This window comes from Chrysochloris asiatica, unplaced genomic scaffold (assembly GCF_000296735.1).
Source record: "Chrysochloris asiatica unplaced genomic scaffold, ChrAsi1.0 scaffold00013, whole genome shotgun sequence".
Classification (NCBI taxonomy): Eukaryota; Metazoa; Chordata; class Mammalia; order Afrosoricida; family Chrysochloridae; genus Chrysochloris; species Chrysochloris asiatica.
Window position 1 is genome coordinate 34,564,718 of NW_006408531.1, and position 24,024 is coordinate 34,588,741.

General features: G+C 36.6%; 1 protein-coding gene across 1 annotated transcript in view; it reads right to left on the minus strand.

Moving 5' to 3' along the window:
- Positions 1 to 9,196: 9,196 nt before the first annotated feature.
- Positions 9,197 to 24,024, minus strand: part of CLVS2 (clavesin 2) — an 88,512-nt gene continuing 73,684 nt past the window's right edge. Inside the window, exons 4-5 of the mRNA XM_006834696.1 lie at positions 22,165 to 22,385; positions 9,197 to 9,284 (exon numbers count right to left, since the gene is read on the minus strand). Of these exons, the coding sequence (XP_006834759.1) occupies positions 9,197 to 9,284; positions 22,165 to 22,385 (309 nt within the window). The remainder of the gene's footprint in view (positions 9,285 to 22,164; positions 22,386 to 24,024) is intronic.

Sequence of the window (24,024 nt, forward strand, 5' to 3'; positions counted from 1 at the left end):
AATGGTAATTTCTTTTTTTCTCTTCCTCATCTTCTCCTTTTCAGGAAAAATAAAAATGTAAGCATATTATTTTTACCTAGCTTCTACTGATGGAGGAAATATGGTCTTTTAACTCCTTGAATTTTTAAATTGACGTTAACGAAGGTCATCAATGAAGATGAATTCACTATGGTTTTGAGTTCAAATGACTTTTCATCTGAGGTATCTTGTAGTCTCTTCAAGAGTAAGTGTAAGGTGCATATGAGAGGGTTCATTGACTTTAATTTCCAAAAACTAAGTCTTAACATTAAAGTACAAGTTAGACCCTGGGGTGGAGATCAGATTTGGGTAGAAAGGAAGAGGTTATTTCTTTCTTTAGAATGATTCATGATTCAAAGAGAGAGATCAATGAAGATACTTTCTTTGAAGATGAACAATAAAATGTTTCTTATTAAAAAGATAAAAAATACTTTCCTTAAATGCATACTACTGGCTACAATGAAATATAACTTACTTAAATTAACACCTTCATGTAATATTTATGTATCTACTACTTTGTTCCAGGCAGTGTCAAAGGAATTGGTAATTCAACAGTGAACCAGACACACAAAACTCCCTGTCCATATTCTAGTAGGGAGTAATGGAAAAATGACATCAATAAGCTACGTGATATATTGTTGCTGTTTTGTTAAGTGCCTTCGAGTCAGTTCCCACTCATAGCAACCCTGTATAGAATTTTGGAGGAATGGTTGTTGTGTTTGAACTTCTGACCTTGCAGTCAGCAATCCAGTGCTTATTTTATAGTGCTCAGACTCCATATGACATATTAGAAGGTGATAGATGCTATGGAGAAGAAACAGCAAAAGTTGGAATATGGAGAACCACGAAGCTGCTATTTGAAATAAATAACTCTAGGGAATACTCACTAAGCATGTGACACCTAAGCAGACTTTATATGGTTTATTCTTTGAATAAAAAGCAATTAATTTTTCATTCCTCACCTGATTTTCTAGCTGTGTTCCAGAGGTAAAACTCTCTCTTCATATGAGCTTTCCATTTCATGGAACTTGCTGGTGACAGTTGAACCCTTCATTGTGATGGCTGAGATCCTAATTTTTACTATCTTTTTAATTTGTTGTTGTTGTTAAATGCCGATGAGTCAGTTCTGACCCATAGTGGTCCTGTATAGGTTTTACAAGGATCAGCTGGTGAGCTTGAATGCCAACCTTGCAGTTCATATCGACTTTGGAGTCCAGCACATTAACCCACAGTGACATACCAAGACTCCTATCTTTTTACTTTAGAAAATGTAACGTATTTTATTTCCTGACTCCATGTTATCCTAAATGTACCACATTCAAACTGGCTAACAGCTCCAAGACTGACACCGTTGAAGGAATAAACCATGTGGATATCTAGAGTAAAGAGGTTCTAGGCAAACGGAACAGCATTGCAAGATCCTGAGGAGGCAGTTTCCTGGCATAGCAAGGATGACAACTTGGCAACAGCAAGGTTGAATATCTAAAAGAAGTCAAGATTAGAATTGAAGGCCAGGAAAAAATTAAATATTTACATCTGGTATTATGGTGGTAGTGGTGGTATGTTGTGGAGTCAGTTCTGACTCATAGCAAACCTGCATAGGGTTTCCAAGCCTGTAAATCTTTATGGGAGCAGAAAGCCTTATTTTTCTCCTGTGGAACCCCTGGTAGTTTCAAACTACTGACCATGACATTGGCAGTCCTACTGATAACCACTATGCTACCAGAGCTCCTTATCTGGTACTATTCTAGCTGTAAAACAATGCCAACTATTTTGCTATACTGGTGCTCACTGACTTCATATCAATTCTGCTTATTCGCCATTTTAATACCATTACCCTTTACTCGAAAGTGTGTCTGACCCAAGCCATGGTATTTTCAATAACCTCATATGCATGAGAAAGCTGGACAGTGAGTAAGGAAGACTGTAGAAGAATTGATGCTTTTGAGTTATGGTGTTGGAGGAGAATATTGAAAGTGTCATGGGCTGCCAAAAGAACCAACGGATCTGTGTTGGAAGAAGTGCAACCAGAGTGCTCCTTCGAGGCCAGGATGACCAAACTTTGTCTCTCATACTTCAGACATAGTGTCAGGAGGAACCAGTGCTGGAGAAGGAGATCATGTCTGGTAAGGTGGAGGATCAGAGAAAAAGAGGAAGACCCCCAGAGAGATGGAGTGGCCAAGTGGCAGCATCAATGGGCTCAAGCGTGGCAACAATTGTGAGGCTAGCCCAGGATCGGACAGTGTTTCGTCCTGTTGTGCATAGGGTTGCTATGAGTCAGTACTGACTTGATGGCACCTAACAACAACAACAACAGGCTTTACTCTGAGGAATGTAGGAACTCTGAGAAGGTCTGATAATAGCAGAGTGATCTGATTTACATCTTAAGTGACTCTCTATTGTTGATATGCCCTAAAATAGACTCTAGAAGTCAAAAATAAAATCAGTTTGAGGACTATAAAAACACTCCAGGTGAAAAAATGTTGGACCAGAGTGGTGACAGTGAATGTTAAAGAATATATTTCATTGTAATTTTCGAGGCAGACATGATGCTGAGGGATAAGAGTGATTATTTTCTCATTGCTATGTACAAATAGACATCGCATCACATTCTATCACTTATCATTGACCAAGTATTTAACAAGTGATTCCAGAAACTCTTAAAGTCATAACATTTTTTTTTCTGAATCTATAATTATAAGTATTTTACCCATCACCTGCTTGAAGAAGGAATGCAGTTTTTAATGTCCATAAAGGATGATTATATCTTTGTTTTTACTGGTTGCTCAGGATTTATTTTCACTCAGAATGCTTTGTACTCCAGGCTAAAACTTGGCTTCTTCTGATATGGCTTGAGAACGACTAAAACTGTTTACAGAAAAATCATCTATTTTGGGACCCATGAGAATCATAGTCTACCTTAAGAAGTTCTAGGTAAATTACATTGAGCCTTTTTTCCCTAGTGAAATGACTTTCATCCACATGAAAGAAAAATGAAGGAAACTCACAGAAGTATTACTAAGCACTTGGCTTTTCCCCCCAACACCAAGCTGAAAATTCTTGCTTTATACAAGGGAGCTTGATAAAGCTTGTGGGGAAATGGAATTAAAAGAAAATGGATTTTTCCACAAATGTTTTGAAGTTCCTTGACTGGAATTATTTTTAATAGGAGTCTTGGTGTGGTGCTGTGAGTTAATGCGCCAGACAGCAAAGCAATCTGAATTGCAAGGCTGGTGGTTCAAGCTCACCAGCTGCTCCTCTGAAACCCCATACAGGGTCACTATGGGTTGTAATCAACTCAACAGCACTTAACAACAACATTTTAAATAAGATTTATTGAAATTGGTGTTTTTATAAATAAAATTTCTGAATCCAGTCAACTTTCTAATTCAATTTTTCATGGAAATACGAAAATAGTAGTTTTTTGTTTTGCTAATCTTTCCTTCTACTATGTGCAGCTACAAGCTGGTTTACTGCTTCACTTAAACTATGATTTGAAAGTTTGTTTAGAAATTATTGTTGTTGTTGTTAAGTGCTGTCTAGTTGGTTCAAACTCACAGGGTTTCCAAGGAGCGGCTGATGAGTTTGAACCTCTGACCTTGCAGTTCAAACTAACTGTGCCATCCAGCAGTACATTATCCTGCAGGCCAGTGCATTGTCCTGCAGCACCACACTAGGGTTCCTTAGACTACTGAAAATGTAACTTTAATGAAATTAATTATGTATTTTCTTTTATAAACCACAGATATGAATATCAGATAATTTCAGGCATCTGAATCTAAAAAAAGGAGTCCTGGTATGGCACGATAGGGTAAATACTAGACTGCCAACCTCAAGGTCAGTGGTTCAAATACACCACTTGCTCCTCATTCTGAGTCACTTAACAACAACAAAATGAAAAATGAAAACCAGTTTCTCTCAAAAAACATTAGTGTTCATTTTTAGAATGCATTTTAGAAACCTCCATTTCATAGATGCATATCCAGTACTGTCAAATTCAACATTCACCATATGCAAAATACCTTTTTAAAACAGAAATATATACTTATTTAATGATTATGTTATACTTTTTATTATATTACATTGAAATAAACAAATCCCTCAGTGGGTCAAACATATTTGAACCAAGTACTAAATACTGTAGTGTGCTCAGTATCCTTAAAAACAACTTGCACATCATTTCGTTTTAGTCGTCTTTTTTCTAGACAGTTTTAGAAACAAGAACTAGTTAGTTTTATGAATTTTGCTTATTTTTTAGACAAATATAAAAGTTGAAACCCTGGATTAGAAGCAAGACAGTGCTTTGAATCTCTGTTATATATAACCAAGTCATAACCCATTGCAATATTTCAAAATAATTGGGATTTAATCTTAAAAGCACTGTTACATTTTATTGTTTGATTTTTCTCTCCACAAAAAGTGATTTTGACAGAAGAAATGAACAGATATAATTAAAGACAGAGATATTTACTTTTAGACTTGAGATTAAGTCAAATACTGACCAAACATCTTCTAAACAGTGATGATATCCATTGTTTACCTTAAGAGCATTTATTTATTTAACTCCTGTAATTATTTCATTTAAAAATACTGCTTGATTTCAACAGTATCATTTGCACCCCTTCTTTGAAGAGAAGTTAATTTGGGTGGCTCTATCCCTAAAGTTTCTATTTTACATATTTTCTCTCAGTCCAGGAGAATTCAATTCTATACACTGAACACATTCTATAGCATTATCTTCAAGTGTGCCTCAGATCTTATTTGACATAAAAAAGTGGAATTCATGAAAAATGTATATATTCTCTAAGCTATTATACCTGTGATAAAATAATATTATAAGACCAAACCCTCCTTTTGCATTTTTATGAGTTTCCTTTCATATTGCTAAGGACCTTAGTTTAAGTTCAGCAAATTGAAAAGCTGTGGGGTTTGTGTGTGTGTGTTTTAATAAAATAAAAATCCTTTTCACCACTGAAGAGTAATTGCAAACCCAACATATTGAGTAAATCTTTTACTTGTATTCCAATATATTTGTATGTTGCCTGCTATTATTGCATGATCTATGGACTTACAAACTTAAAACGCACCACTATTCCCTTAGCTCTATCTATAGAACATGTAAGATAGAATATGTGACTATTAGCTTCTTGATGTTATATGAGTAGCATGTTCTAAGTTCACATGTCATACCATAGCTCTATTTATTTGATTTTGCAAAGTCTCATGGCTGATGACAGTATTTTAAGTTATCATTAATGAATACATGTAAAATAAGCAAAAAGCTATCAACCAACCAGATGACTTAGACTTTTAGATAAAACAACAGCTGATAGTACAGCCTCTCACCAGGTTTTCTTTGGCTAGACTACTAAAAGGATCCTAGACATGTCCATCAAACTGTAGGTTGTTTGTAGAATAAAAGGAAGCCTATCCCAAAAGAAACACTGCCCTGACTCTTAAGATTTATTTTCCTGAAAAGTCAGAGATGTTTTCCCCAAATTCTAACACAACTCTCCATTTTCTTAAAGCAAAAAGGAAGTTTCTCTTCCCTGAAGAATAGTACTGAAACCTCAAATCTTTAACAGTGTGACCTAGATAACAGTATTAAGACAACATCACTACTTCGCTTTTGCATTTTTACTTATAAGTTTCCTTTCATATTGCCAAGGACCTTAGTTTAAATTCAGCAAATTGAAAATCTGTGGGGTTTGTTTGTGTGTGTGTGTTTTAATAAAACAAAAATCCTTTTCACCTCAAATCTTCAACAGTGTGACCTAGATAACAGTATTAAGACAACATAACTACTTCGCTTTCCTGCATAAGAATGTATGAATTTTAAGACTGTAAGGTAAACAAGCATTTTATATGTAAAAACATAATAATGTCTCTTGCTACACTTATGTAAATCATTATTCAAATATATCACTGAAATACAAGAAAGCATGCATTCCCAATTCAAAAATTTGCTTGAAAACTTCATTTAATACTTGTATATGGTACCAGGTTTGCTAGTAACATGTATTAAAGTACTGCGTTGGACACAATAAAGAATATTATATAAGAATACTCAAAGCAAGGTTTCAAATATTCTTCTTCAAATGGTGTCTATATTTCACTCTTATAATAAAGATGTATGTATTTCCTTTTTGGAGAAAAGTACAAATAAAATCCATATTCCAGTATCACTGCTTTATTCCATTTTTAAAGAGGCACTTCTTCATATTTCTTAGAGTCTATTTTCATGATAATGTCTTCCTTTTTAATTATTAGTCAAAATGTCTGCAAAAACCACTGACAACATGATAACAGAAGTTACTTGTTTTTAAGTCAGCTTTGGAAATTGCTTCCCCTGAAGGAAGTGGAAGAAAGAAAATATTTCAGAAATATAAAGTAGAAGAAAGAAAAGTAGCAAGAAATAGAAGATGGAGCAGGTGGAGTAAAAGAAATAAACTGATTACTTTCTCATTCCAAATCAAATGTAGTAACTACTTGAAGTCTACAAATTCTGAATAACAACTAAAAAATGAATGCACAGCCTTCAGAAACAAAAGGCTGTTATTTGTGTGTAAGTGGAGGTGTACTATTACAGTTAAAAAGAAAGTTTATAGGGTCGTTTATTTACAAACACCAGGTTATGTAACAATAGACATAGCTACATGACACAGACAAACACATGAGGGAAAAACAACTCTTAGACAAGGCTAACTAGCTGGTGCTGAGCAAAAAATTTATAAAGTTGAACAGATATTCTTTGACTAGGCAGCTTCAAAAAAATTACTGGAAAATGGGTTTATTTACAGACTGAACTAAAGATAGCAATTTCAAACACAACAAGAACATCATTGTTGTATTTTGTTCATTCATTTTTGAAATAACTCACACAATCCAGTCAAATCTCAATTGTTCATTTGAAGAAGAGCAGCAGAGCAGCAACGCCACTGCAGAGTTTCCAGATATGGGGTAGGGAGATTGTGTAAATGATGCTTTTATTTAGATTGGTACACACATTAAAATATGACTTTCTAGTTATTTTTATATATGACACTATCTTTATGAGAGGGGGAAAAAGCTGACTATGTTGGCTGACACATGAAGTTGGTAGAATTCTAAAAGTTGGCAATAAATGTTGCACATCAGGAGAAATTCCTGAAAATGAAAAGTTGGCATTCTTTCTGTACTTAGGTTGTTTCTATTTTAGTCCAGTATATCATATTGCCTAACACTGATTTATATAGTATATAAAGGTCAAGGCTATACAATGTATAATATGTAGGCAAAACCACCCCAAAGCCCACCTATGGCTAGAGTTCTTTTGATGATAAGAATTGTGAGTCTTAATTCCAGCTGATTTGAATTCCTATAGTATCCATGGGTAGAGCAGAGTACCTGACATTGTTGTTACTTTTCTGCTTTTGATTGGAGGATAATATTCTTAAGGTGTCTTTCATTCAGATTAATTGATATATCGATATATGTAGATTGAGGTACTGATCTTGCTTTTAAGACTTTTGTCTGTAGAATTAGGATTTATGAAACTTTTTGCTAAAAAGTATGTAAAGGCTCTATACACCTTTTTGTATGTTAATTTTGAATAAGTCCTTGAGTTATTTTTCTTTGAAAACAATATGATAACTTATCAATTTCAAATTCTATCACTCTGTAAAAGTGGCAAAAATCTTGTTTTCCCACATTTGAGTTTGATATTTGAGGTAATTTTTTAAACTTTGCCATAAAATTGAAGCATTTTAATGAAATAAGAAATTTAAATAATACAAAGATTTCAAATCTGGATTTAAATTATATTATGCTATCTCAGATGCTCTCAAATATTTTCATTATATCTCCTAATTGCAATTTGCTTATACAATTTTTTCCTGGAAATGAAAAAGCATACATGTAGAATTTCTAGGAAAATAGAAAATTAATTTGAATAAAGAAAAGAAAAACTATTTTTACTCTTGGTCTCTCTGCATTAAGATGTTGCATCTCTGAATAAAAACATATTTCACTAAAATGGAGCATATTCAAGATTGCATTACCAATTAAATTAGAATGTCCTTAAATAGGTTCACAGAAAGTCTGTTTTACTATACATCATCTTCATTAACTTAGTGGAACTGGTTTTTCAGAGTTAGCATCTTGTGTCATAATCTATAACATTGCTAAGTCAATTGAATGTGTATGATTTTTATAATCCTGTCACATCAAGGATTCATTGGCACGTGATAAAAATATATGTGTGTGTGAATGTATTATTTTTAACCAGTGCACAGGCATTAGAAATTAACCTCTTATATGTAGTAGTAAATTTTATGTTCAAAATTAGCTGTCAAATCACTATTTATGAATAAATTCTCTTTCTCTTGGTAGAATTTATTATTCTTATTTTTTTTTTTTTAGTGAAGTTCTTAAAGTACATCAGACAGGAATAAGAAGGAGTCTTGACAAAAGGGCACATTGTGAATATAGCGGTTTTTAAAAAGAATCCACTCTCCTCAAGAATTCAACATCTTAATTGGAGGAACATATCTTTTCCCAAGACTCCTGGACTTAAGCAACATAAAAGAGTTCAAATGTTCATTTTACCAGCTCATCTGCCATTCCTTGTCTCTAAAATGCAAGGCAAAGGATCACCGACAGGACACATTTTCTGTGAAATGAAAACCACTAGACAGGAAATACATTTATCATAATGCTTTCCTAGAATCATCTAGTTCCCTGTGCCCATTAAAAGAACGTCTGAATACTAACAGAGATTCAGAGACGAACAATGAAATGATCACTGTGATAGCTGAAATATGGCTTCATAGGAAACAGGGCTACATTTAATTCACTTTCATCTTCTATCTGTCTTGTCTGTTTTTTGTTATATCACTGACAATGGGCTCATGATTCAATCTTTTCCAAAGTAAGGTACTACCAAAATTTACAAACTTGACATGAAGATTACATTGTATTTACAAAGAACTTGGCACTTAACAGAATAAATTATTGATTTTTTTTAAATCCATCTCAGGGCACCCATGGTCCAGGCAAATGGGAAAGCCTGACACCTTATTATATATTATGCTACATTAACATGAATAAATAGGTTTCCAGCTGGTAAATCTTCCACAGTGCTGTCCTTGTTGCTGAAAACTAGAACCTTCCATTTCTAATCCACAGGGAGTGGAGGATATCAGTCCAGAGAGAGCAAAGGTTGCATGTTTTCTTCCTCATTTTTATCCATGCGTTTTAATACTGTAGGATCCACTACTGATTGGGATCTGTAAAGGATAAAGCCAATGTCAGAGAGTTATTACTAAATCATCATGCACATAACAGTCTCCTCTGTCTTTTCTTTGTTATTATTCTCCCATGGATTAGCTTCCTCTGCATCAAGGAATTTATGAACTGAGAATGCTGCACATTTAGACAGAGAAACACTTATGGTGATGTTTTATATAAGAGTGAGAAAACAATCCCCTCTGGCCTCCAAATAGAATAGTGAACAGCAAAGGACTCTAAATAAACCATAATAGGCGTAAATGCTCCTCTTCACAATGAAATAAGCTTCTTGTTTTGAGATACTGAAAATTTCTAATTAAGGATAAATTTGTCCCCCTCACTCACACACACACACACACACACTGGAGAAAATGCTGCAGTAAATTTATTGTTATAAAAATACAAATACCAATAGACTTGATTTTTTTAGAGCTCTATGAAACTTCAATATGAATGCTCACTTTTCTCTTGCCATCATTTTATATTTTAGTGACATTAGGAAAAACCCCAAAGTTGAATGTGATTTTTGTTAAATATCCAACTAGATCATCAAAATAAAGTCAATCTTAATTTGAAAGTTTCATAAAATGTTTCCAGTCTTTTTAAAGAGTAAGATTCCATCTTGTGCAGGCAGCACCACTTTATAATTAGGAAAGCAAATAATTTGAAAACCTCTTACACATTCCCTTGATAGCAGGTGAAAATTATATCTCAATTCATCATCAGGAAACAACATGAAACCTAGAAGGAGGAAAGTCAATGAAACATGCCACTGTTGTGGCAGGAAACTGCCATCTTAATAGCTTGAACATTAAGGAAGCAGCTGCCCTTTTAAAATTTTCCACGGTAATGAATTTTTCCCTGCTGCTGCATTCCAGCCAATTGGCTATAGCTGTGGCAATATGGCTCTTAGCAGACCTCATTAACTTTCAAAAGGAAAGACTATAAGCTGAAATACAACTGCACATGCTAATGAAAAAGAACAGCAACGGAACTAATTATCAAAGCAAAAATAATTACAGGATAAACTGATAAATTGACTCCTTCAATTAAATATATTTAAGTTTGTTTCTTAAAAAAATTGAAAATGAAGCTGAGATCATTTTTTTTAAAAAGGCAGAAATTATATTTCCTATGTCATTTTCATGCATTTATGTCAATATCAAGTAGAGATTACATGCCTACCTCAGAAAAGTGACTGACTAGAGCAAACTCGGAAACAGAGAAAGAAAAAATCAAGAGAAAGAGGATGAGGAGACCAAGGATGATAAGTAGATAGAAAATAGAGATTTCTAGATCACTTTTAAGTACAATGAGACACACTTATCTTAGGAAAAATACATGAATACATATGTTTATATTTTAAGAAAGTACATAAATGCACAATATATGTCACCATCATTTATTTATTTTCAATACATAAACCGGTTTATCATGCTGGATTCATGCTAAAAGAGCGGGAAGTTTAATCAATGCTTCGCACTAAAACATTAACCTAACAACTGGTGTGAACTATAGGAGAAGCTCCATGGGCAGGGATTCATCTGTTTCTCTCCTTATTGTAAAAACACTGTGTATCATAGAGTCTGGTATAGAGCAGAATCTCAATATTCCAGTCTATTTCTAAATAATTAATATTTATGCAATAAATAATTTCTATTCTGGAAGAACTTTAGTATTAAGCATTGGACGTGAATAATACTAAGGACTAAGGAGAAAGCAATTCTCTACAGAAATATATAGGAAACCAAAATAAATGTTGAGCGCGGTGATTCAGTTCTACTTCTTTGCCATTTCAATATACTATATATTTCTGAATTCTTTGTATTAATCTTCTAACTTTCTAGTTGTTGTTTTTGTATGGTTTCCGATTTTTCATTTCTTTTGTTACTTTGTTCTTGTGTGTTTTCCTGAATTCTTCAAAATTTTTTCTGTATTCTCCTTGCTTTCTTCAATCTTTCTCAAACAGTTCTGATAGCATTTCTGATCTTATATTTTCTGACTGTATTTTGGTCAATTGTTTGAGGCACTCTGTCGTGTTTCTTCATGTAAGTGGAAATCGTCTGTTTTTTATGAAATGTTGTGGTGTCATATTTATATTTAACTGATGATTGCATATTGTTGTGTTCTCAGGTACTCTCCACCTGTCTCCTGATGAATATGATAGCAATTGAAAGTGTGAACACAGTTCTTCATTTGCTGCTTATGTAGCATATTTCAGGGCAGGTTCACACTCTTCAGATAGGTTGGCAACCCCAGGCTGAGAAAAGGCTGTGCAGGACAGGTGCTGCTGGCTGCTGAATTGTTAAGGACAGGGACTCTACATGACCCCAGCTACTAGGATGGCACTAAAGATGGGAGAGCTGCACCCAATCTCTAGACGTGTCCTAGGCCCACACACCTAGGCCAAGTCATCAAGTCACTCAGAAAAGCTCAAGATGGCTACCATGCTCCATGTCGGCTGAAGTCTTGACCATTTTTCTTCTTTCTTGCTGTACCTGTTCAACTTCTTCTTAGAGTTGACACTCAATCCACCTCTCTGAAGCTCCTGGTTCCAGGATCACTATATGGATCTGCTTAACTTGGTCTCCCAAGTCTTTGTTGCAGAGGCTCTGCTTAGTGTATCTGCCCACTCCTCCTCCTTGCATTGGTTTTCCATCTCCTTTTGATGCTTCTTGCATCATTCAGTGTTTTCTCACAGAATTATTCAGTATTGCAAGTTGAAGCTTGAATTTTATAATGTGATCTCCAACATAGTTTCTATCACCAAGGCCATATTTCTCAATTACCAATCTTTCCCTATAATGAAATGTGCAAATCCTGGAGTTAGAAAGCCGAAAGGGAAGTTTTTGCCTTTCTAAAACTTTTTAAAACATGGATGAATGAACTGAAGAAAAAACTCATACCTCAACTTGTAACATTGAAGGATTGTATGTACAAAATATTGAATGATGCAGAAAGCATCAAAAGATGAAAAAAATACAGAACCACTGTATCAAAAAGAAATGGTCGATATTCAGCTATTTCAAGAGATAGCAAATGAAAAAGAACTGAATTACTGAAGGTACTGAAGGAAGATGTCCAAGATACACTGAAGGCGATGGCAAAGAACAAGGCTTTTGGAATTGATGGAATACAAATTGAAATTTTTCAACAAACTAATGGACTATTGGAAGCAGTCACTCATCTCTGCCAAGACATTTGGAAGACAGCTAACTGGCCAACTGATTCAAAAAGGTCCATATTTGTGCTCATTCCAAAGAGAAATGACCCAATGGAATGCAGAATTTATCAGACAATACCAACAATATTACATGCAAGTGAAATTTTGCTAAAATAGCTGCAACAGTACATTGACGGGGAACTGCCAGAGGTTCAAGCCAGATTTAAAGAAAGACATGGAAAGAGGGATATATTCATTGCTGACGTAAGATGGATCTGGGTTAAAAGCAGAGAATACCAGAAAAATATTACCTGTGCTTTGTTGACTATACAAAGGCTTAAAGAATGGGCATTCCAGAACACTTAAGTGTGCTCAGGAGGAACCTGTACATAGATCAAGAAATAACCATTTGAACAGAACAAGGAAACACTGAATGGTTTAAAATCAGGAAAGGCATTTTCCAGGGTTATATTCTTTCACCATGCTTCTACATTATGTATGCTGAGCAAATAATCCAAGAAGCTGGAGTATATGAAGAACGTGACATTAGGATTGGAGGAAAATTCATTAACAATCTGCAATATGCACATGAAACAACCTTGCTTGCTGAAAGCAAAAAGAATTTTAAAATACTTACTGATGAATATCAAAGACTACAACCATCAGTTTGGGCTACACCTCAATGTAAAGAAAACAAATATCCTCAACACTGGACCAATAAGAAAATATCATAACAAATGGAGAATAGATTGAAATTGTCAAAAATTTCAGTTTGCTTGGATCAGCTATCAACACTCATGGAAACTGCAGTCAAGAAATTAAATAATGTATTGCATTAGAAAAATCTGCTCTACAAGACCTCTTTAAAATGTTCAAGAGCAAAGATGTCAGTTTGAGGACTAAGGTACATCTGACTGAAGCCATGGTGTTTTCACTAGCCTCATGTGCATGTGGAAGTTGGACAATAAATAAGAAAGACTGTAAAAGAATTGATGCATTTGAGTTATGGTGTTAGAGAAGACTAGTAAAAATAACATGAACTGCCAGAAGAATAAACAAATCTGTGTTGGAAGAAGGACAGCTAGAATGCTCCTTAGAATCTAGGATGGCAAGACTTCATTTCTCATACTTCAGACATATTTTTTGTAGGGACAAGTTCCTGGAGAAGGACATCATGCTTGGGGAATCAGTATGAAAGAGGAAGACCCCCAACAAAATGGACTGATACAGTGGCAGGAGCAATGGGCTCAAGTGTAATAACAATTGTGATGGGTGTGCACAATTGGGCACTGTTTTGTTCTGTTGTGTATAGGGTCGCTGTGAGTTGGAACTGACTTGATGACACCTAACAACAACAAATCCTTCCTGTTTGTATCCAACTTTGGCATTCCAATTATGAGTATTATCAATGCATCTTGATTGCTTGTTTGACCAACTTCAGAGGAAATTGGCAAAATATTTCAATTTTTCATCTCTTTTGTAGTTGGTGTGTAAATTTGAGTAATAGTCCTATAACTGGTCTTCCTTTAGGCATATGGATAGTATCCTATCACAGATAGCTCTGTACTTCAAGATAGATCATGAAATACTGTTTAATGACAATGAATATGACACCATTCCTCTTCAATTTCTAGTTCCCAGCACAACAAACATATGACTTTCGAATTCAATATAACCATACCAGTCCATTTCAGCTCACTAATGCCTAGGAAACTGATCATTAATGGGTTACATTTCATTTTTGACAACTTCTAATCTTTCAAGATTCATACTTTGTACACTTAATGTTCTGATTATTCATGGCTATCTGCAGTTATTTCTTCTCATTTTGAGTTGCGCTCCAACAACAAATGAAAGTCTCAAAAGCTCTGCTCCATCCATGTCATTAAGTTTGACTCGACTTTGAGGATGCAGCTCTTCACCAGTTGTATTTTGAATGCCTTACAACCAGAGGGGTTCATCTTCCAGCACTATATCAGACAATTCTCAACTGCTACTCACTAGGTTTTCAGTGACTAAACACCTGGCAGTTGTCTGGTTCTCCTTCATCTGAAGTTCAGCTGAAACCTGTCAATCATGGGTAACCCTGATGGTATTTAATATACCAGTGGCATAACTTCCAGCATGCATCAACACACAAACTAACTGACATGTGGTGAAAGCACTTGCTCTAGTATCCTACTAAAGCTCATACACATACACATCCTAATACACATACTCATACATTACATCTGTTTTTGACATGGTATCTAAATTCAGGTGGAATGTACTCAAGATCATATTTTGACTCTCAGACTTGTTTTCATTTTTCATCCCTTCAGCCTAAACTTAGGGAGACTGGAACACTGCTATGGGTCTGCAAAACTGTATAGTTACTATGGGAAATGATATAGTACTTCCTTTAAAAAGACGGAAGTAGAATTACTATGCATTCCAGCAATCTCAGTCCTCAGTATATAGCCTAAAGAAATATGACATGGGACACAGATAGATACATGTGCACTCATGTTCATCACAACATTATTCAAAATAGCAAAAAATAGAAACAATCTAGGCATCCATCAGTAGATGACTGAATAAAAAAAACTGTGGTTCTTGCATAAAATGGAATACTACACAAATTCAAAAGTGATGACTCTTGTGAAACATCTCACAAATGGATAAATCTGGAGTGAAATAAATCAATCACAAATGTACAAATATTGTATGAAACTACTATTATAGAAAGTCAAAACTAGGCTTACACATAGAAACATTCTTTGATGGTACCAAGGATAGGAGGTAGAGTGAGAGAGAGCCACTACATACAACATACACAAGTGTTAAAAAAAACAATACACAATATTGAGGAACTCAGACCAGTGACTAAGGCAAAGAAAGACACTGAGAGGTATGCAAGAGTAAAATGCAACTATGGTCATTGCTGTAACATATACAATCCTAGAACAACAGTAATATCAACAATAATTTGTGAGCAGAAATGTACGCATACATGTATGTTAAATAGGTGTGGTAGGCCATATAGGAGAATACTCACATACACATATAGGTTTGGCTGTGGATATTTCTTCATACAGATTGGTACATGCTGCATGTGTATTCATATATATATGTGATAGAATATATATGGAGTATAGTTATAAAAACTACTTAAGCATTAGGGCTGAACTACTAGACTTGAAGGCATAGAACCATAATCTTGGGGTATGTCTTGGTCCAAAGGCAAAACATCTTTCATAAAGAAAATGTTCTATACACTAACTTGATAAGTAATGTCTGGGACCTTAAAAGCTTGAAAACAGCCATCTAAGCTATTATTGGTGTCTTCCTGCTTGGAGCAAAGGAGAATGACAAAAATAGAAGATTCAAGGAAAAATTAGTCTAACCTGAAAACAGAAAAACTAGATGGTGCTTGGTTACCACTACCAACCATTCTGACCTGGGCCATGAAAGAAGATTCTGGTTAGAATGCCTAGAGAACATGTAGAATAAAATTCAAAGCCAAAAATTAAAGGCCAGTAAAGAGACCAGAGGAATTCCTAAAATTATTTCCCTGAAAAAAATCTTCAGTTGAAACTGAAGGCATTCCTGGAATAAGTCACCTTCTAGTAAAAACTAAACAGTGCTATAAATTATAACAAACAACAACATCCATGAAGAATGTGCTTCTTCAAACAATTAACTATGAGACCAAAGAGTAACATTTGCCCAAAATAAAAAATGAGAAGACAGAGAGGGGATAGGGAAACCAGACAAAGGGAAATGGAGAACTCAGGGAGAAAACAGGGAGAGTACTTACACACTGTTGGGATTGCAACAAATGTGACAGAATGATTTGTGTATAAACTAGTAATTGGGAAAATTAATTTGTTATGTAAATTTTTCACCCAAAGCACAATAAATGTTCAAAAAGCGAATGTTTCAAATAGGACGATAAATATTTCATATGATAACCAACCTACACCAAACAAAGGATGACTGAACTCCTAATCAGCCTATGTCAGACGAAGCAAGAACCCCAGGGTTCGGGAGGTTCAATGTGGGAAGCGCCAATACTTCCGGGAACAAACTGGCCTAATTAATTAGAAAGAATCCCGATCCAAAAACACTTCAAAAGGTGGCTACAGTAAGCCAAATCTAACAAGATGCTGTGACTCAATTAAAATAATGTGGCTTGGAGGAAAAGGTAAGCAGAGAAGTAGAGACTCAGGAGAATATGGATTTATATGTAAAAGGCACTCACTCAGTAGTTTCAGGGAGTTCAATACAAATCAGCTATGTGCTTTGGCCGCCTGAGCAGTAACTGTGACGGCAACAAGAACCAAAAGAAATCATTGTGCTCAATACTGCAAAGACAGAATTCCAGAACCTAAATGAAAGTAGTAATATGAGAGTCCCAACCCAAACCCAAACCCAAACCCATTGCCATCAAGTTGATTTTAATAGTGATCCTGTAAGAACACTGTAGAAGTGCACCAGACTATTTCCAAGATTGCACCATCTTGTGAAAACAGAATGCTCTCTCAGAGCAAGTGGTGGGTTCAAACTACTGATCTTTTGGCTACCAGCCAAGTACTTTAACTGCTGTGCCACCAGGGTTCCTTATATGAGAAGCAAATGAAATGCATTGAGTTAACACTGCAATTGAAAAGAGCTAAAGATAGACTTCACAACATTCCTTTCAGTAAACAGATATTTAATGAGCCTCCCCCAAATTTCAGGCCCTCCACTGGTGATTAAAAGGAGAACAGGATCTACGAAGCCATGGTATTCATGAAGTTTCTAATTGGGGAGGTGGTTGTGTGCCAGCAAGTTAGTTCTAACTAATAGCAACCCTGTATACAGTTTCCGAGACTGTAAATCTTTATTTTTATTTTTTTAATGTGTTATTGTGAATTATGTGATAGTTTACATGGGAAAACATTAGTTTTACATTCATCCTATCGTATATCATTTCATTGCTATGGTTACAATCCCCTTCATTCATCATCAACCAACCAAAGGGTATACACTACAAGCCTGCCCCCGGTTATCATCACACAGTCCCTTTCCCTCTCTGTATCTAAAGCCCCCAACTGCTCCATCTCTCCATGTCATTGTCTCTGCCTCCATCTCAGGCATCACTGCTTCTATGGGTAGAGTCCCGCTCTCCACTTTTCTCCCTTGATGGTCCCAGGGACCTCCACTCCTAGGCTGAAAAGTTAATCACTCCCCTCCTTGCTACAAAATGCCTACCTTTACATTTCCAACCCTCACAAGCAGTCCTGATAACAATTATTCACTATTGTATCACAAGAGACCATCTCCTTTCATCAGTCCTACCTAGACAGATTGGACACTACTCAGTGGAGAGTCTACCTTCCTTCACGCCCTCTGAATCTAGGTTTGCTCTTGAAAGCTCATAAGCCAGTCACTTCTTGTCTTTGTAGCCCTCCGCCCCCCCCCCCCATTCTGGGTAGCCAATGTCCAAGTTGCCCATCCCTGTCTACTCTGTGTATGGAGGGGGTGGGAATGATCCTTGCTGTAAGGATTTGTTCCCTCTTTTGAGTTACTGCATCCATAGATGTAGGTTAAGTTCATTAAATTGTATCAAATTACTCCTTTTTCCCTCTTCTTTCTTCTTCTAGTTGAGCTCTCATCATCCAGTCATTGAAGCCGGGTCAAGTGGGTATTATCTGCAAGTGTGGGTGTTCTTGTGCATATGCCCTTTCTTCTTATCAGCTGACATTTCACTCTTCGCTCTAAGACTGTAAATCTTTACAGGAGCAGAAAGCCTCCTCTTTCTCGCAGGAAGGGACTAGCAGGTTTAAACTACTGACCTTGTAGTTAGCAGCCCAACTCATAATCCATTACACTACTGGGGGTCCTTCCCATTTGGGGTATGCAACAAAAAATGAAATAATATTAGTCATTTTATGGATTGGTATAGTTTTTGTTGCCATCCAATCAGTTCCAACTTATAGCAACCCTGAATAGGGTTTAGGAGGAATGGCTGGTGTGTTTGAGCCACCAACCTTGCAGTTAGCGCCTGAGCAGGACTCCAGACTGATAAATATTATGAAAAAAAATTTTTAAAGGGTGATGAATAGGGAGTAACTAGAATGAGGAGACAGGTCAAGCTAATTAAAACTGAGAAGATTGAATTTACAGATGTAAAAAATAAGCATTCCTGCAGCAGCAAACAAGTGTAAAGATCATTAGATAAGAAGATGAAGAGGCTGAGAGAAAGAAACAAGGGTATTGTGTTTTAGATGTGGTAGAAGAGGAAGAGGGTGAAACATGCTTAGGAGGGAAAGGTACGTAGGGTCAAGATCACATAGATCTTGTAAGCCAAGACAAATAGCTGATTCTATGAATTGTATAGAGAGTTTAAAGCACAGAAATGAAATAATCTGATTTGCATTAAGAAACATTCATATAAAAATTTGAATAATAAATGTGGGACAAAAGGATGGGTAAAGGAGGGAAAGATACTACTACAGAGTTTTTGGAGAAGGTGAAGAAGAGAAGAGTGTAAATGACAGCAGTGTGGCTAAGACTGAAATTTGGATACAAATGAATTCAAAGAAGGGAACTACCATAGTGAGCGTGTCACACAAGGAGTGGTTAAAAGAAGTCAGCACTATTAGCTAGCAAAGGAAAAGGTTACGAGGACAAATATGACAGGAGCCACCATATACTCATATAGGTCAATTCCAGAATGAGGGAATTTTGTGCTCTACTTCCATGGAAAATAAACAGAGTTTATACCAATAAGTCTGAAAGTTTCCATACTTCGTGAATTGTAACCTTGCTCCACTATTGACTATGTGACTTCAGAAATAAAACGTATCTCTTTAATAGGGTTGCTGTTATGATTAAACAAATTGATATAAAAAAAAAAAAAACCCACCCAGTGACTGACTCCCTTTTAAGAACTTAGCAAAGGATGGCTATGATTTGTACAACTACTTCATCATTGTTATTAAAAAGGAACATTCCTAAACACTCCTTTTAATCACTTTTGCCTTAAAAAACATCTTGAGAATTTGTTAAAAAAAAAAAAAAAACCTTCTCTCTATAAAAATGTACAGATATACAGTCCCAGACAGACAGACAGACACAATTTTGCATCAATTTTAGGAATTTAACAGAATTTCTTGAGAGTTTGCTGAAAGTGAAGAGGACTTAAAATATTTACTGATGAAGATCAAAGAACACAGCCTTTGGTATGGATTGCATCTTAATGTAAAGAAAACAAAAATCTTCACCACTGGACCAATAAACAACATTCTTATCAACGGAGAAAAAAATTGAAGTCGTCAAGGACTTCATTCTTCTTAGCTCAACCATCAACACTCACGGAAGCAGCAGTCAAAAAATCAAACGATGTATTGCATTAGGCAAATCTGCTGCACAAGACCTTTTTAAAGTGTTGAAGAGCAAAGATGTCAACTTGAGGACTAAGGTGAACCTGACCCAAGCCATGATATTTTCAATAACCTCATATGCATGTGAACGCTGGACAGTGAATAAGAAAGACCATAGAAGAATTGATGCTTTTGAGTTATGGTGTTGGAGGAGAATATTGAAAGTGCCATGGGTTGGCAAAAGAACCAACAGATCTGTGTTGGAAGAAGTGCAGCCAGAGTGTTCCTTGGAGGCCAGGATGGCCAAACTTCATCTCTCATACTTTGGACATGTTGTCAGGAGGGACCAGTCACTGGAGAAGGATATCATGTTTGATAAAATGGAGGGTCAGAGAAAAAGAGGAAGACCCCCAGCGAGATGGATTGGCAAAGTGGCAGCATCAATGGGCTCAAGTATGGCAACAATAGTGAGGTTGGCCCCGGATTGGGCAGTGTTTGGTTCTGTTGTGCATAAGGTCGCTATGAGTTGGTATGGACTCAATGGCACCTAACAACAACAACAACTTGAAAGTTTAACAATTAGAACACCAAGGATCTCAAGTTCTGATCCCCTGCACTAAGAAGAGAAGACTATCAAGTAGCCTAGGTTTAGTGCAAACATAACCTTATTGAATATAGAAAAGTTGAAGCAGGATCTTTGCCTTCCCTCTAAGGATTTGTGCAGCTACCCTGGCAGGGGAACTCGTCACACACACACTAGTGACAGCACCAGAAGCAGCAGCAAAGAATAAGGGTGCCATGACAAGGTTCAGAGCCATGACCAAAGGACCATAAGGTCAAGGTCTTCATCAAAAGGATATTGCATGGTTATTAGATAGTGTTTAGTATGATATGTGAGAAATCCTTGGATCTTCCCTGAGTTGGGTGAGAAGAAATTTGAGGGGCTCTTGTTCCTGTATTTCACTCATGGAAGCAGCAGTCAAGAAATCAAATGTTGTATTGCATTAGGCAAATCTGCTGCACAAGACTTTTTTAAAGCATTGAAGAGCAAAGATGTCAATTTGAGGACTAAGCTGCGCCTGACCCAAGCCATGGTATTTTCAATCACCTCATATGTATGCGAAAGCTGGACAGTGAATAGGGAAGACCAAAGAAGAGAGTTATGGTGTTGGAGGAGAATATTGAAAGTGCCATGGGCTGCCTATAGAACCAACAGATCTGTGTTGGAAGAAGTGCAGCCAGAATGATCCTGGGAGGCCAAGATGGCCAAACTTTGTCTCTCATACTTTGGACATATTGTCGGGAGAGACCAGTCACTGGAGAAGGATATCATGTTTCGTAAGGTGGAGGGTCAGAGAAAAAGAAGAAGACCCCCAATGAGATGGACTGGCCAAGTGGCAGCATTGATGGACTCAAGCGTGGCAACAGTAGTAAGGTTGGCCCAGGATTGGGCAGTGTTTTGTTCTGCTGTGCACAGGGTCGCAATTAGTCGGTACCGACTCGATGGCACCTAACAACAACAACAATAACATTATTACTATGGATTGGAAAGCCTATGTGTTATACTTTATTGTTTGTTATAGAAAGAAAAATCCACTATCAAAATGTGTACCCAGGACTAGTTTTGTACTTCTCACTAGACTAAATGGTACATTACAATCTATATTGCATCTGAAACACCTACAGAGTGCCTATTACAGAGCATGTGTTCAATATATAAGCATTTATTGAAAGAAAATAAACATGAGAATACCCTAAGAATCAAAGCAGAGAATCAGACTATGACTCCACAATGGATTTTATGAAGCTTAAAGCTGTAGGCAGAGAACATGTTGCCCCTGGAGTGGCCAGACATTTGAACAAAGACTTGGTAGAAATATTGAAAAGAGAACATACGTTTTGAATGTAGTATTTTGAGTTGCTTAATATGCGTATGAGTATATATGTGTGAGACAGAGTGCTTGCCATAAATCCCTCTTTTCAAGTAAAGTTCTACACTGAAATCCAATAAAGAGTTTAGTCAAAAGTTGAGTTGTTTTTATTGCAGTGGAGGTGGGTACTCCCCTCTTCTCACTTGCTCACCCTGCTAGAATTCTTAACTTTTCAGAAGAAAATGAATAAACACTCCATTTGGGGATTACAACGGACTCTGCTAGACTGAATTTTGAACAACACTAACATGAGTTTACCTCAGATGGCTTTATCTCTGACTCATACTTCCTAGACATCATATCACAGAGATATGAAAAGCTTTAAAATATCACCAAACATCAATTTCAGAAAAATAGAAAATCTGGATTTAGACTTAGCATGTGCTACCCTTACACCTTCGCCCCCAGTTCACCTCCCGATCTACCGCCATCATACCTCTTCATAGACTTGGGAGAGAGCTCCTTTTCTACTTCTTTCACAGGCATGCAGTAGGAGTCCACGTTGTATTCACTGTCATCGTCATACTCATGGTCTAACAGTGTTCTTGCCCATGTGCCCATGTCATAAGGAGGCAGCATTCCTCCAAATTCAGAGGGCAGGATCTCAGGATGAATTAGTTGGTGTAGACTGTTCAGATTATTACCATGCAAAAATATCTATAAATACAAGATGAAGGGTGGGGAAAAACACAGAGAATAAATACTATTCACAGAGAGAGATGAGGATATGAGTTAATGTAAGATTTTTTTTTTTTTACATAGCTGTTAAAATATTTATGATTTCATACACTCTGTGATACAGAGAAGCTTATTACTATCATTCTAATATTTCAAACAAGAAAACTGAAACTCAAGGACTTTATGTAGTTTGTATATGGTCAGCTAGTTATTGGGTTAAAGCATAGATGGGAAACCTTTTTTCTGACAAGGGCCATTTGGATATTTATAGCATCATTTGCGGGTCATACAAAACTATCAACTTAAAAATTAGAGTGCTATATTTGGTCAACGGGAGAAAGATGAGGCTTTCTGCTTCCATAAAGATTCACAGCCTCCGAAACCCTATACAAGGTCACTATGAGTCGGGACCAACACCACAGCACACCACCACCACAATATTTGGTCAAACATTAACTAGCCCTAGGGTCGGAATGGACTCGGCAGCACTTAACAACAACAACAATCCTTGTGTAGCACGCGGATTAATGTGCTGGACTGCAAGGTCTGTTTGAACCTCAAGGTCAGTAGTTCAAGCTCACCAGCTACACCTCAGAAACCCTATAAGTGTTGCTATGAGTTGAAACCTACTCGACGGGCACTTAACAACGACAACAATATGATGGCTAGAGTCCTGTTGTACTGTAGTTATATATGCTGAACTGCAAGGTCAGTTTGCACTGCAAGTTCGGCGGTTCAAACTCACCAGTCGTTCCTCAGAAACTCTATACGGGATCGTTATGAGCCAGAACCAACTCAACAGCACTTTAAAATAACCACAATGTGATGGATGTAATTGCGGTTGCCTTGGCAAGGCCAGACCAAATAATTTCGCGGTCTTTAGGATAGGTGATTCAAGTTCACAAGCCACTCCACGGAAACCCTATACAGGGTCATTATGAGTCGGAACTGACTGGACGACACTTAACAACAATAGCAATATGGCCCACAGGCCAGATATTCCCCACCCCTGGATAAAAGAGTTGTTGCTGTCAAGTGTTGTTGAGTAGGTTCTAACCCATAGCAACCTTGTATAGGGTTTCTGAGGAGCGACTGGTGAGCTTGAACTGCCGACTTTGCAGTTCAAACTGAACTCGCAGTTCAGTGCATAAACTCATAGTGCCACACGAGAACTAAAGAGTAGAACCCAGAAAAGTGGTTTTCTGATTGATAACAAGGGATATATGTAAATTAAGATGTGCATATTTATCTGTATGTTATTCTGGCATTTAGCGTACAAACGTAATTATGTTCTTAATAAATGCTGTTAATGCAGACTTACCTCTTCAGGGACTTAGCAATCACACAGCCTATTCAAGACATTAAGCCCAAAACTGTCGACAGTATGATTTTCCCTTTATCATCAATAAAATTAAGAATACTGTAACCACACAATTGTTGTTGTTGTCAGGTGCCATCGAGTCAGAACCGACTCATAGCGACCCCATGCACAGCAGAACAAAACAATGTCCAATCGTGGGCCGACCTCACTACCGCTGCCACACTTGAGTCCTTCAATGATGCTACCTGGCTGATCCATCTCGTTGGGGGTCTTCCTCTTTTTCTCTGACCCTCCACC